Genomic DNA, 14762 nt, shown 5'->3' on the forward strand with positions numbered 1-14762 from the left:
AATCCTTTTTAAATTTTTAATAAAAGATTTTACAACTAACACAATTTAATATCACAGGTGGAGCTTGAAAATTGGGTGAATAGTATACACAGTGCATGTGCTGCAGCATTCGCGCGTCACCGTGGGAAAACGGGAACACTACACCTACTGCAAGAGGAGATTTATCGCCTTGAAAAAGCTATTGAATCCGTAAGTTTGTATAAACCATAATTATTATTGTAATATGTCATTTGGCAAACGCAAATAAACCAAATCTTTGGAAGCTTCGTACTAAAATGAAAATGTGCTGAAATAGCACACTAAAATACTGCTTGACCTGCATCGACCTGAACTAACACAGAACCATTGTTCGACTGACACGAGTCTCTTAACTACGTTCATAAACCGATCTTTTGCTGATATGCAACTTTAATAACAGGTATAAGTATCATTTATATATATTATCGTTTCTCTATTAAGTATTTAAACTGCAATATAGTAAAATTTTATCTAGATAAATATTGCATACGAATTATGGAGCAACGACGTAATTCGTACGTCGAGCGGGGATAACTGGATAAAATTGGTAGCAAAAAGCTGTAGATCGCATTTAGTGGCATGCATTAGGAGGACCCTATATTCTACAATTGATTACAATGATAATAAGTCTAAAGAAATTTTTAATATAGAAAATTTCACGTAGCTCTTTTCACTCAGCAAAATAGTTCTCTCGAATTGTCCTTGAAATATATGTTAATATTTGAAAGGAATATGATATTGAAATAAGAAATAATTTAGTTTAGTTTAGGTGACATATCTTTATAAATTCTTCAAATCTGATATTATATTGATATTGCAATAACACGTACAGATCGATATATTATATATCAGTTTTGTCTTCTGTTTCCATAAATATGATCAATATACGCGTATATAACGATTCCAGTTTCACGAGTTTTAAATTTTAAATTTACATAATCATTAGGATGTGGTACACCACTTATTTTAATATCATTTTTTAATTTCTTAAGTTAATTAAAATAATTATCAATTAAAACTCTCACAATCTCACAATATCTTGTCTTTTACAAAAAAGAATAAAGGAGTTAGATATAAACCTATCATATCCAACTCCTCTACTTTAAAAATTGTATAATCCTTGATAGAATTTCTGTCGGCGTATAAGAGTGTATATATATTAATAGCAAAAAAAGTTTCCTTTTACCTATTAGAAATATACGCTGGGTGTAATATTGTCCACCAAATATTAATCTCCTTAAAGCTCTATTACAAGTTAAATATTAAAATTAAGAAATAAATTGCTAATATAGTAATGTATGTGTTTTATAATATACCAAGTTATGAAGGTATTATTTGTATCATAGCTTGCGATTTAATACTTAAAAATATGTAAAATACTTATTAATTCCATTAAAGATCCATATACTAGGGAAGTTACAAAATATATCATATAAGAATTTAATTGATACATAAAAAATAAAACTTGATCCTAAACTAACAAAAATGACTGGTGGCTCTCAAAAATTTTCGAATTTATTAATAACAATAAATCAGTTCTCGAGACTAATTCTCTGATTAAAGGTTCTTTAAATTGTCTTCAGATATAAATGACATATAAAAGATTGTAATAGGTAAATAGCTATTCGTATTTAAAATAGATACCTACATACCTACTCATAACGTACTATATATTGCTGAATTAGGCTGACACACGCCATGTGGTTTACAATGATCTTCGTGCAAATCGCGGCAATTTCTGACCCGCATCGAGTGACCGCAGTACACATCAAAGCCTTTGCGGTCCTCTCGCTACCTATATACTTATTGCACGTGATGTGTATGTAATATAAATGAATATTTTAACAAGTTCTAGATGCTAGTTAAAGATCATAATGATACCTGACCAATAAAAAATATAATTTCTATACATTATACAATAATCAAGCTCGTTCGTCCACTCGTTTTACATAAATAACATTCTCAGTGCTTACTAAAATTGAAAATAAAACACAAATGTGTTGCTAAAATATATTAAAACAAATTACTAAAATATCTATAAAAACGAATCTATCACATCATATTTAACAAAATAAAAAAAAAGTAACAACGATTTTAATTTGTAATTTAGTGTTATTCCTACATTTTTTATCAGTCTCAGTAACTAGGTTTTAATAGATGTTAGTGGAATGGTAGCTGTATCTGCCATATTTAATTTACACTAATACAGTATCTGTGAGGGATGATTGATGTGCATGAAACCCATTCTACTTCTAGCAATGGAACCAGTAGTCTACATTACTGACAATATCTATCCTCCTTAAGCGAATAGGTTAAAATTTATCCGATAATATTTATCGCTAGCAATTTTGAAAATAGTAATTTACCTATTTATTTAAAATTGGATCCATAATTTAAGAGCAAGACACGTGCTTATAGTTTAAAACAATCTATTTTATCGCCACGATAGTTATCACAGGCAGGTATGCGCTTATTAATATTCATAGCGTCCGTCGACTTCGATATTGAGTTTTAGGATCGGCAACGCTGTAGTAAATATGTATCACACATGATGGGATCTACTTTGAAAATCTACTTTTAAAGTTTTTATCATTCAAAAACAGTACTGTGATTCTGAATTTTAATTATACTGTAATTAAGTATGTGAATAAGTATGTTTTATATCTTAATATTTTTTTAATGTATTTTTATTCATCGTAGGATCATAAATTGAAACACATGGCGGATTTGCAACAATCAGTGGTGTCTGATCCAGAGACCCGTGCACAACTTGCAGTTCAAATGCTACAATGGGAGGAGAACTTGGAACGATTACACTGTGAACAATTCCGTCTAAGATGCTATATGGCTAGTTTACAGTCCGGTGAACTGCCTAATCCAAAGGTAATAATAGTGAGTCGTCAGAACGTAGTTGCAGTATACAGTTTTATTAAATTATTCCACGTTGTAACTTCTATGTTTACATTATTTTTATTATTAATATTACTACTTATTGTAATATATATATTTCAATACAATAACAAATAAAATTCATTTTTTCTTAATAAAGACTTAAAAAGTTGATGTTAATAATGGAGTACTGACATACGTAGTTATTTTAGAAAAATATTAAAATAAAAAGTCTATAAATAAAAATATTACTTTATTTCAACAAGTTCTATATTAGAGACGTTGTAAAAAATTGGTCTGAGTGGATACCTCTATTCTATTCGTTTCTGTCGTGATATTTTTGTGCTTGCACGGCTGTATTTCGGTTTGACGAATGGGAATAGCAAAGGCCTCAGGATTGACAACGCATGAAAGGTATCATGGGCAACACATTATACTCTGTTATGTCCATGTTAATGTTCATATTCTATAGGCGGCGATTAACACTTTCCATTAGGTAGGCTGTCAGCTTTTTTACCATTTTTAGTTGAATAACAAATTACAAAGAGAGATATACAAAAGCCCATGTTACATGTTTTTTAATTAAAATAAAATCTCTTATGGTAACAAAAGTTATTAGTAATGTAAATAATATAGAACAACATATATTTATATAAACTATCTCGCCAAAAAGAACGAACGCGAGTTGTCGAATTATTTCGCAGAGTTGACGACGAAAGGAAATTTGTTGGAACCGCTATCAAATTGACAGTTCCGCTGACCGGGAGTGCAGGGTTAGAATCTGTTACTCCACACGACCCATGTCAAGGCACGTCATAAATAGCTTTCTAACACAAATAATAAAATTGCTGACAATACATATAAAAATGAACTTGATTAACGGATATATCAATATCCTTTAACGAAAAACTTCTTATTTCCGTATGTAAATGTTAAGTTCCAAATATTATTTTTATACACTCGTTTGCAAACAAAACGGCTACATCTGTAGTAAAATAAAACGATATCTTTTTTTAATTTATTTTAATAATATTCTATTATAAGTGAATGGTTTATTTACATCGTGCGATTTAATATAATATTTTTTATTTATTTTGAAAATATTAAAAGACGACGCTAACCACTAAGAATTAGAAGTCACGTACAATATTAATATTATTAATATTAAAACTAAACTCGAATTTGTGAGAGATGTCAGATTTAATTTGTGAGTTCTCAAGAGATTTTTAGAGTTGATAAATAGCCAAAGACCTCAAAGTTATTCAATGAGCACCGTTTTGTAAAGTTGAGGTTAATCCAAAATTGTGCATAGAGTGATATATTTAGTTAAGTTAGGAAGGCCCTTAAGTTTTAAATCTAATTTGTAAATAATAAAATAATAATGGCAACGTACAAAAGGTATCATGGGCGATACCGTATACAGTATGTCCATGGTCTGTTCACATCTATAGACGACGGTTACTATTTTCCACTAGGTAGACCACCAAATTGTTTGCCATTATAAGTTACATAAAGAAAACAACAGTTTTACATTCTTAGTAAATAATATTTATCATGTTTTATAGTGTACAATATAATTATTACTTAAATATTTTAAAAAGTGCCTTTTTTTGCAAAGGAGTAAATTTATCGGACGCTGTCATTAAAATGCCATTAACTCAAAAGATAGGAACATCTTATAGTTCCGAATTGTATCTCTTTTGTATTTCTACAGTCACTCCTGACGCATGTGTCTCGTGGTACGAAGAGTACACTGAATAAACTGGGCGTATTCACGGTGTCATCATTTCACGCATTCATATGTGCGCGATCACCATCGTTACTCAACAATCTACTAGCAGGTCGGGGTGCTACAAAGCGTAGAGCACCTAACCTCTCAAGATCTAATTCCGGTTCTAGTCGACGATCTATGCAGGTACTGTACATTACTAAATAATATAATTATACAAAATTTTATCTTCGAACAGAAATAGGACGACTGTCTTGTATGAATGCCTTTTATCGTATAATATAAATTAATTGGCATCACGAGCTAAACATAGACAACATTATTAACATTAATGCTACATTTCCATAGAAAATTACCATAAATACATGCCGTACTGCTCTGTATAACGTTGAACTAGGTTTTGTAGCATGTAATGAACTCCCCAATAATTCGTCTTCATTATACATAGACTTTAGGGATTAATAAGGTTCGGGAGGTATTTTGAAGTTTTAACTTATTTATTCATACTCATGTTTATAAGTAGTTAGTAAAAATATATTATACTTTATTATTTACTAGTTTTTACTGACAACTTCAACTGCACGACGAAAAATGGTATCTCAAGTTGTATTAAATTATAATTTGTAATAGTGATATATAACGATACTCATTCATATTTATTTATATATACATAGATAATGTTCAAAATGCATGGACAATAAATGGACAAAATTTACATATTTAATCTTACTAATATAATACTTTGTAGATGATATCTGTATATGGGAGTTATTTAAGAAAAAATTAAAAACAATTGTAAAAGCTAAAATAATAAAGTTTAGGAATTTTGTCTGTTTATCTGTATTTTTGTTCAAACATTACGCGAAAACTACTACCCCAAATTGGATACAGCTTTAACAATTGTGACCCTGAAGGTCGAATTTAAAAACTGGCACATATTTTATATTGATACGCTATCTAAAAGTGTTCTGTTCCGTTGTTTTCCTACTACTGAAATCCACGTATACGAAGTATCGAGCAGAAAGCTAGTTTGGTATAAAACAATAAATAATAATAAGTAGCGGATAGAAAGTTAGTCTAGAATGTACATTTTGATTGTAATAGAAACAGCTATAGATAACCTTATTTTTGTACGAACTGTCTAAGGCGTGATTATAATTAATGTTAATAAACAATACCAACATAAAGAAAAAATACAAAAAAATCTGGCCGACTTTTTACTTGATATTTACATCGCGAATACAAAATCTATGAAACGTCATTTTCTGAATATCCGCTCATATTACTTTCTGCTCCGCATTACCCTATTTCCGTAACCTCATTTGGTATGGCACATAAATGTTACTTTCACTCCAGAAATTGTTACTTGGTAAGAGCCATATTTTTCTCATATTACGTCACAAACGTCAATCATTATAGAGATTCATACGATATCACTATATTTATGAATAACGAATGCTGTATCAATTATTAAATACTGAGTAAACAACTAAACAAATTAATTGATGTTGGCTTTCAAACATAACTCGATCACTTAATTGATTATATTAAAATTGGTCTTCGCCCCTTTCTCAAAAAGTTGGTAGAAGTTATTTAGTTACGTCTATGTAATGTAATCATCAAATCAAATCTTAAATACATGTTGATTGACTTGAAGAAATTTCTCCAAAGGATAACCTTACTTTTTTACCATTACCTATTAATACTAGTACTTATATATTTTTTGTATGATGACAACAACCACATTGTGGTATATAATGTACATATATAAAAGACAACCATATAAAACATTTTTTTCATTTCGATACAGTAGTCTAAAAACGGTCTAACACTCCTCGAGAATGTTTAGAATTGAAACATCAATTTCGTTCTCTTTGAAAAAAATCAATATAACAATAAATAAAGGTCGAAAGTGAGAGGACGAAGAAAAAAGACAAATTATAAAATGACTCTCCAATTTGTAAACTGATACGAAATTTAATATCCTTACGAGCGCTACTTACAAATTACTTCGGCGTTTAGAAGACTGAATTAAAAAATAGTATTTTCTTATTTTAAAAATTTCAAGTGTTCGTACTATTTTTCATATAAAGGACTCAAATTTATGGATTCTTTGTTACATTCTAATAGGCATTTGCCAAATATGACTTTAATAAATTATAACTTTAATAATGTCATATTTGACAAAAACTGGAGTCAATTACAACTTTAATAAGCTTTTATGAGTTTCTTTCTCTGGTCCCAGTAGCATAATCAAAATTTATAAATTAATTTGTCTTACTTTTTTTTGTTCAATTAAGGTGAAGTTTAACATAGAATATAAGTCGAATGATATTCAATTACTGTGATATTATGTGATTGGTTTGATGAGAGAGTTAAAAGGTGATGATAGGAACTTTTATTATAACAATATAGGCCCTTCGAATTGGAACTCTATGATTTATCTCGATGAGTTGTTGGCTGACAGATGTTGATCGGGGTCGAGTCAGATAGGATCATAAAGCCTGAAGGTCATAAGATCTACTTATAACTGACATACTTTAGCTGATACTGTTATGTAAAAAATATATTTGATGTAAAATAAAAACTAAGTATTTGTTTTTTAGAGTAATCTCCAATATATCAGCATAGCACATATATTAGTAAGTCTCATAATAAAAATGGATATTATAATCTTCTCGATAATAATATGCTTTTGGATAATTCTTCTAAGCTAAATAATATATGATGTAAGTACTGTAAAATATTATTATTTTACAGTACCTTATTATTACTCAAGTATGTTAGTAAATAGTCTAGGATAAAGGAATAAACTTTTTTACATCGTTGTTGTATTCACACAACAATATCCGTATAAAAGTTTGTTTCTTTGAATAATTTTATTTGTAGCAATGGATTTGAATGAATTGTATCAGTACCTACATACTGAGTTGATGAAAACAGAGAAAGTATGAAATACAATACGATTATTATAAATTATGCATTGAAACAAAGCTTTCGTATATACAGTGTAGCTGTCAAGAGAACTGGTTCAAATATGATGGATGAAAATACCCACTTTAGTAATTCTCTAATTTTCTTTTATTAGTAACACAAATTTTATTGATAAAAGGAACAATAAGTTATAAATAAAACATTTCAGAATATTCTAGAGTGTAGCATGAGGTTAAGAAAAACAAAGTAAATATTAAAATTTTAAATAAAAAATATATTTTAAAATAAACTTTTGTAATTATACCTTTAGTTATGACTCCATAACCAGAGCCTGATCTCAGTTTATTAGCCAACTTATAATGGGTTTTTCATATTTTCACTGGTTATTATAGATAACATAACAAATCTAATTCTGAATTCCAAGAGATCGGTAGCTGACAGCTAATGTTCTGGCTGTGAGTTAGGTCAATCGACCTATTTTGGTTGCGGATATACAAAAATATGACGCTGGTGACTTTTACGTAGATGTCACGTGACGACGGCGAAGCGGCAGTTCGAGTATCGCTGCCAGAAGGCACAACGGCTACTGTAGGCGTTCGTGAAGGCATGACAGTAGAAGAGTTTCTAGCAGCAGCCTGCGCACGCCGTTCCCTTAACGCGCTCGAACATTTTGTACGCGTAAAGAAACGACGGGATATGGAAGATCACAATTACTTCGTGCCACATCGCAGCGACCTCATAGAAACTTATGTGAGTAACACAGTTTAAAAAACATTATGACTTTAATATTAAATCGTACACAAAGAATATATTATGCATATAGGTGATATTGGATCTACTAGACTACGTATCTTTATTTTACGTAACAAATTTACCACAGAAAATTCAAAGAAAAAAATAAATCCTTCATGAAATAAAAATAATCTTTATATGTGGTGACGTCAAATATGTTAGATATTTAAATAATTACTTTTTATGTATTGAAAATTGAGCTTACCATAATAATCATAGTAATAAAACACTATGCCACGTTTGTCTCTGAAAATTACTTATAATACATTTAAAAAAAATTATAATATTGTTTATAAATTTATTTTATTATGTTTATCTATGTAAACCATATCAGGGTAATTTTTAAGAAGTGATTACTACTATATAGACAAACTACCAATTTAGTTAAATTACATTAATTCTCTTGTTTTAGACAAAATAAGTAAATGAACAAATCGAGTAAAGAGATCGTTACGGTATTGTCATTGCTCTAAAACAAGGGGAATAATTAAGTTAATTACGCTACGCCGTCTACGACGTAGCCCCAGGAGAGCGATTTATTTAAAAAAAAACTCATAAAATTTACATTTTCATGAGAAACCTGGAGACAGAGAGTCACGTTATTCTATTCCTTGTGTAAAATTAAAATATCAGAATGACACAGGGCAAAACGTGGGCATATTTTTTAATTAAATCGTCCTAGCGCTTCTCTGCGGAAGCAAGTGAATATAAAAATATATAAATGTTTTGTTGCCGAATTTCTTGTGAGTAGGGTCTGACAGGGCATGCCTGTATTACGTCACCGCTCGTATACTATACGGCATACAGCATGTTATCATAGAGACTACATAGATTGCATCTATTGCTATTGAGATTAACAAAATAGAAACATTTACAATCCCGATTAATTAAGGTTAAGTATTATCTTCAAAAAACTTCAAAAACAAAAAGTTCTTAAATTGAAAATATTATTTACTGCTTTTCTCTGTATATATTACGTAATATCTTCGTCAATTGTGAACTGGTTTTGATAATATATTTTCCAAAGAAAGGATTTCGATTAAAATGTGAGCGGTCCTATGTCAATGTGGAAGTTCTTGTTTTATATGAAATTGCGGAAGACGAGCATGTGATTTACCTGATTGTTCATTGCCTAACAATCAAATCATGTCCCACTGCTGGGCACAGATACCTTCCTCTAAGAAAAAGTCATAAGCCTATTGTTACAAAGTAACTACCTGTAATAAATACAAAATACCTGCCTAATTCACTTTGAATGAAACGAAACAATTTGTAATCTCTCCTATGAGCTTTTCTTTTCGAGTAACAATTCAAATTCAAAAACAAATCAATATAATTTGTTGTTTTGTTTTAAATTTTCTTTCCTAATTATTTTTTATCCCTTAGGGTTTGCTTTGATTAAGGTCTGACAGAATGTGGATTAGGCGCCTTTTAGCGTATCCTTCCTAAATTATCCTAAAAAAGTCAACTAACAAAAGGTCCTTTACGGTACAAACCTACTCTCCATTTTTTACATTTCTTTATTATACTTTTGTATTTAACTAAATTTGTTTATTTAAGACAAGTGGTCTAGTCTAATTATCTATTTTAATTTTCGAATTATGATTACTGTCACTAATATAAAGATAAAACAAAGATCAAATAAAAATATAGTAGGATAAGGTAGTAAAATGATTTAATACAAAGTACTTATATACGTACAAATACCTAAAATTATCAAGAATGACAATGCTCAGTGTAAAGTACTCTGTTCTATGGATGATTTTGTTCATGATAGGCATGAACGACGGCAATCAACTTATTTTCAATTTCAAAATATACAATATATGACATAAGTTACTTAGAACCTTATTCAAAATAATACGACTTCAATTTATTTTATACTTATAAATATTCTTATCCAATTACTTTTAAATTAGTACCCTAGGTACCGATTAGAGATAGCTCCCATAGCCAATACTAAACTTGATGCGAATTTTGAAAAGATGCTAAGTTAAATATTAGTTGGACATACTTTCTTGCATTCTTTACATTGAATATGTGAAGAAAGCAAGACGATATATCCAGTTTACGTTATACGATATAACCAAACGTTATCCTGATTGCTGTATTCAACGTATCTGTTTGATGCATAAAATAAGAGTTGATTTAATATTATTTTTTTGATGTAAATACATAATGTAGATTATTATATTATTTATAGTATTTTTACTTAGTTACATTATTTTTCTATCTCCCATTAACCATCAGCTTTCACATCTTTTCTTTATTTGACCTACTTAGCATTTATTTATGTTATAAAATAAGTGATCGTATTTTTCAAAAATCACAGCCCAATGGGTCTTTTTGGTTCCTTGTTTTTTTTTCATCTTTAGAAATCGTTATTTATCACATTATAATAAAAATATTATATCATTAGTTTCTTTTAGATTTATATTGCTCTTTACATGTACGTTTCTATTTTGTTGTTTAGTTACATACACATGAAGTAGTGGAAGTGTGTGCCAAAATTTTATATCAAGTGGAGCTGCAACGTACAACTCTCGAGCAGATGTGGGGATTCAGCGTGGAAGCCGAGCTTATAGAAAATTCAGAGAGGCAGGATGAACTCTGTTGTTACGTTAGCAGAGTCGAAGACAAGAGCGTCGCTATGCAAAATGGTAAAAATATGAATATGTTTTTGTGGCAAATTTATTAGCAATAATAGTTGCAAGCAGCAATAATAACATAATTTTAAGTTTTATTTATTTTAAAAATAAGAAACAAATAAATAGGTGTTATAATGTATATGTTTATATAACATAAGATCTAAAAAATAAATTTACGAAACCTCAATGCGGTAAAAATGTGGCGATAAAACATTTAAAAACGTTTTGTTCTTAATTTATATATTATAATTTTTTTAACTTCATCATCATTCACTGCTTGATATGATACTGTCGTTTATGATATGATACGTTTACTGTCCTTTTGTTAACGCAAGATAACGATAGTATAAAAAAGGGATAAATAAAATTTCTGGTTTAATTTATCTTCTTGATTAGAAACATTTGGTCTCTGTTGTCGGGGATTTGTTTTTGAACTTCTTGTTTGAATAGCCGTAAGTGGATAATTTAGAGAGCCATGAGAAGCATATTTCCAAATGGCTGATCAACTCGGTTAACTTTGACGAATGGAAGCATTATACCGCGTCGCTGCACTCGCCGTTGGTCTAGACCAACTGCGGTAATAATTAAACTATTTCCTACTTTACCATTTACTAACAGGTGCCTAGTTAAATTCTGTTATTTAAATTAGATAATTTGTGTGGAATGGAACAAAATTGAAAGTTATCAATTATCAGTTTATGACAAAATAAGTATTTTTTCCCCAAGAATAAAATGTTCGTCACTTGTTTTACTAAGCGTTTAAGTTACACATGAAATTTATACAAAACACTTTAAATTGACATACCTAATTTATAAATTAGGTATGTAAATTTAAATATATATAGCAAGCCTTTGCTTATAAACTTTTGAAATACCATTTTGTTTATTTTAGGCATCTTTCGCGTTTCACGAAATTAATCAAAATGTTTTTTGTTGCGATTACAGTCTTTAAATAACCACAATACCTGTTTATGTTCAACTTTTTTTGATTAATCTACAAAAGGTATAAGAAATATTAATCGTAGTTACGATTTTTCCTGTACCAGGCATAATCAAAGGCGACGAGATAATGGTGATCAACGGAGCGATCGTATCTGACCTAGATATGATGTACTTGGAAAGTGTGTTGCAAGAGGAGCTCTCCCTCGTCATGATGATGAGGTATTTACAATACTCGCATGTTATTTTCACAAAAATATTTCATCATAATATTATAATCTTTAAAAAACATTTTCCCTAAAGTTAATAAATTTATTGATTAATTATTATTGAAAACAAACGGAACAAATAATTTTTTCAATATTGAGTACTTCATACACCCGACAACTTTAAAGTGTTAATATGCACGAATATTTTTATTTTATCATATTTCATATCATTATTCATATCAATAAAATTATTTTCCAGTAACTATTTAGTGTAATAAACAGACAATGAATAAATCATTGTCAAATGAAAATTTAAGAAAATATAATGATTTTGGGGAAATTGAAATGGCATTTCCCGAGAATTTGTCAAGACTGGGAGTAATTTTATTCGACTAGCATACCGTTTATTTTATTTCCATGTTAATGAGAATTCGCTGATCGTCAACAGAGTTAACTGCTGTTCATTAATCAAACGATCCGTCGGGGCGCATTCGTTACCATTGAATTAGAATAAATCTTGGTAAATGGAGCAAAACTCTTTCGGTCTTAAACAAAGTTTAGCATTCACAGTATCAAAAAGGAAACAGGTAACCGTACGCCTAGCACTTAATAAAACGGAAGTTAAATTTTGCGTGGTAGTGCCAGGTGGGTAGAAAACCTTGTTCATCGACATTTCTCCCCCTCATATACCTGACCTTTCGCGGACACGACAAGTTTACTGAAACGCTCATTGTGACCTATATACATTCTCGCCCTGCAACCGTTCATTACGGCACCACCGCCCACCGCGCAGTCGATGCACGTCCAACGTGCGTAGGTACCTTACCGGAATGTTGTTAATCAGCAACTGATGAAATCCTTAACTACATTATAATAAAAACACATCTAATTAGTATTTTATTATAATCAGATCTCATTTTAATGTAATATTTTCATATTAAATAATAATTATTTAATTTATTTTTAATTATTCTCTAATATTTTATCTAATATTAGTAATGAAAAGGTGTACTTAATCCATGATTAAAATTAATGGAATCGAAAAATATATTTGTATATATAAAAATGAGCATAAGTTTTAATAATGCAAATTTACTTTAATAAATACATAAAATACTATTTATGTGCTTCTAAAAATAAAATATAATTCAATCGTGTAAGTAATCGAATTCAAAATTTCTTATACTTGCTAAGTTTATAAAAAAACATTTGTGTTGCAAAAGTTTGAAATATAAATATTAAGTAATATCACAAGTTCCCCTTTCTTTTAGAAAACATTAAAATGAAACACGGGTTTGTCATTATTCTGGCTTCAAAATATAATCGTTAAAGTCGGTAGGCAGGTGACATAGTTTGCTTGTCAGGAGTTGGCAACGCCACCGTGCCCCGCGCCGAGTCCATTGTGACCGTTGGAAATTGAGCCTCTCGACGTCACCGCGCCGCTGAATTAATGTTCCTCTACAAATGTCATCTCGAAATAAGTACTCGCGACTCAATATTATTGTTCTGAGTTATATCATCTCTCAGTTCATATGATAAAGCTGTTCCGGTCGTAAGACGGTTGCTTTTATTGTCTTGTTGAACATGGCGGAGTTTGCAGGAATAATTAAGGTGTTATTTGGCTAATATCTCGAGAGTTTCCCCCACTTTATGGACACAAACGATAACATCATCTAATTTTGTTCATAATATCTGACATTTGGGTGACTTTGAAATAGTTACTTTGTTCGTTATAAATCTTTTAAACAGCATTCATGCATAGTATATTTGAATATAATATTTTCTTTGTAACACTTATCTATATTGTTATTACTTGCTACGTTAAGCTATTGAATACTACTTGCTACAAAATTTATTATTTGTATTTCTTATCTTTCTCTCTATTATAATTAATTAAATAATGTAAGAAAATTTTAATTTCTCCGATGTTCTAAATATATCTAAACGTACACATTTACAACTTTGGCAAAATTACTGGCCCGTAGATAGAAGACATTTTTCATTTTCAATATTGTATTAATTAAAATTAACTAGCTATGAATTGTAAAATAAAATTTGATATAAATTTTGATAAAAATTATTTCTTATAATGTTATTAAATTTCTTCATCCCTAAATATTTAATTTCTGTATGCTGTGAGGTAAAATATCGACTATGACGGTAGCGGAATAATAAATTACAAGTCAAAGTAGATAGTAATTATAGAGGATGAAATACTGAACATAGGCGATTAAAATATTATGGGCACAGGTCTTCACGAACAGAGCCGCCGGAGCTGTCGGGTATGATGCGCGCAGCTACTGACGATATAATCGATTCATTGGTGTGCCCACCGCCACCCAGCGAGCCGCCCGTCATTTCCGATGACATGATATCCGGGCTCATTGTGCCAGCTCCAGCATGGAGTAAGTAAAATGTCTCATTTCTTAGCTTTATTTAAATAATACCAACCCCGCAAGACAAGTAGCAAACTAATCCATAGACACACAATAAGACTGTAATGTTTAGTGTCTTAGTCATTATAATGCGCGCTATAACTTAAATATACTCGTATCTATCGATGGATTTGTTTGCCGCTTATCTAGGTCTGTATTGTTATTCCAA

At 30.1% G+C, this 14762-nt stretch overlaps 1 protein-coding gene across 15 annotated transcripts in view; it reads left to right on the top strand.

Annotated features, from left to right (window-relative positions):
* LOC113511845 (protein still life, isoform SIF type 1) overlaps positions 1 to 14762 on the top strand; it is a 132715-nt gene that overhangs the window by 98770 nt on the left and 19183 nt on the right. For all 15 annotated transcript variants that reach the window (XR_004224173.2, XM_031913437.2, XM_031913438.2 and 12 more), the window contains 7 exons: positions 58 to 189; positions 2719 to 2901; positions 4622 to 4822; positions 8096 to 8320; positions 10836 to 11022; positions 12057 to 12171; positions 14409 to 14563. Coding sequence is in view for 14 of the 15 variants with exons in the window: in XM_031913437.2 (XP_031769297.1) it covers positions 58 to 189; positions 2719 to 2901; positions 4622 to 4822; positions 8096 to 8320; positions 10836 to 11022; positions 12057 to 12171; positions 14409 to 14563 (1198 nt within the window). In the remaining variant the exon portion in view is untranslated. The remainder of the gene's footprint in view (positions 1 to 57; positions 190 to 2718; positions 2902 to 4621; positions 4823 to 8095; positions 8321 to 10835; positions 11023 to 12056; positions 12172 to 14408; positions 14564 to 14762) is intronic.

Source organism: Galleria mellonella, unplaced genomic scaffold (genome assembly GCF_026898425.1).
Source record: "Galleria mellonella isolate WM207_F2 unplaced genomic scaffold, CSIRO_AGI_GalMel_v1 utg117, whole genome shotgun sequence".
In the NCBI taxonomy this organism is placed as follows: domain Eukaryota; kingdom Metazoa; phylum Arthropoda; class Insecta; order Lepidoptera; family Pyralidae; genus Galleria; species Galleria mellonella.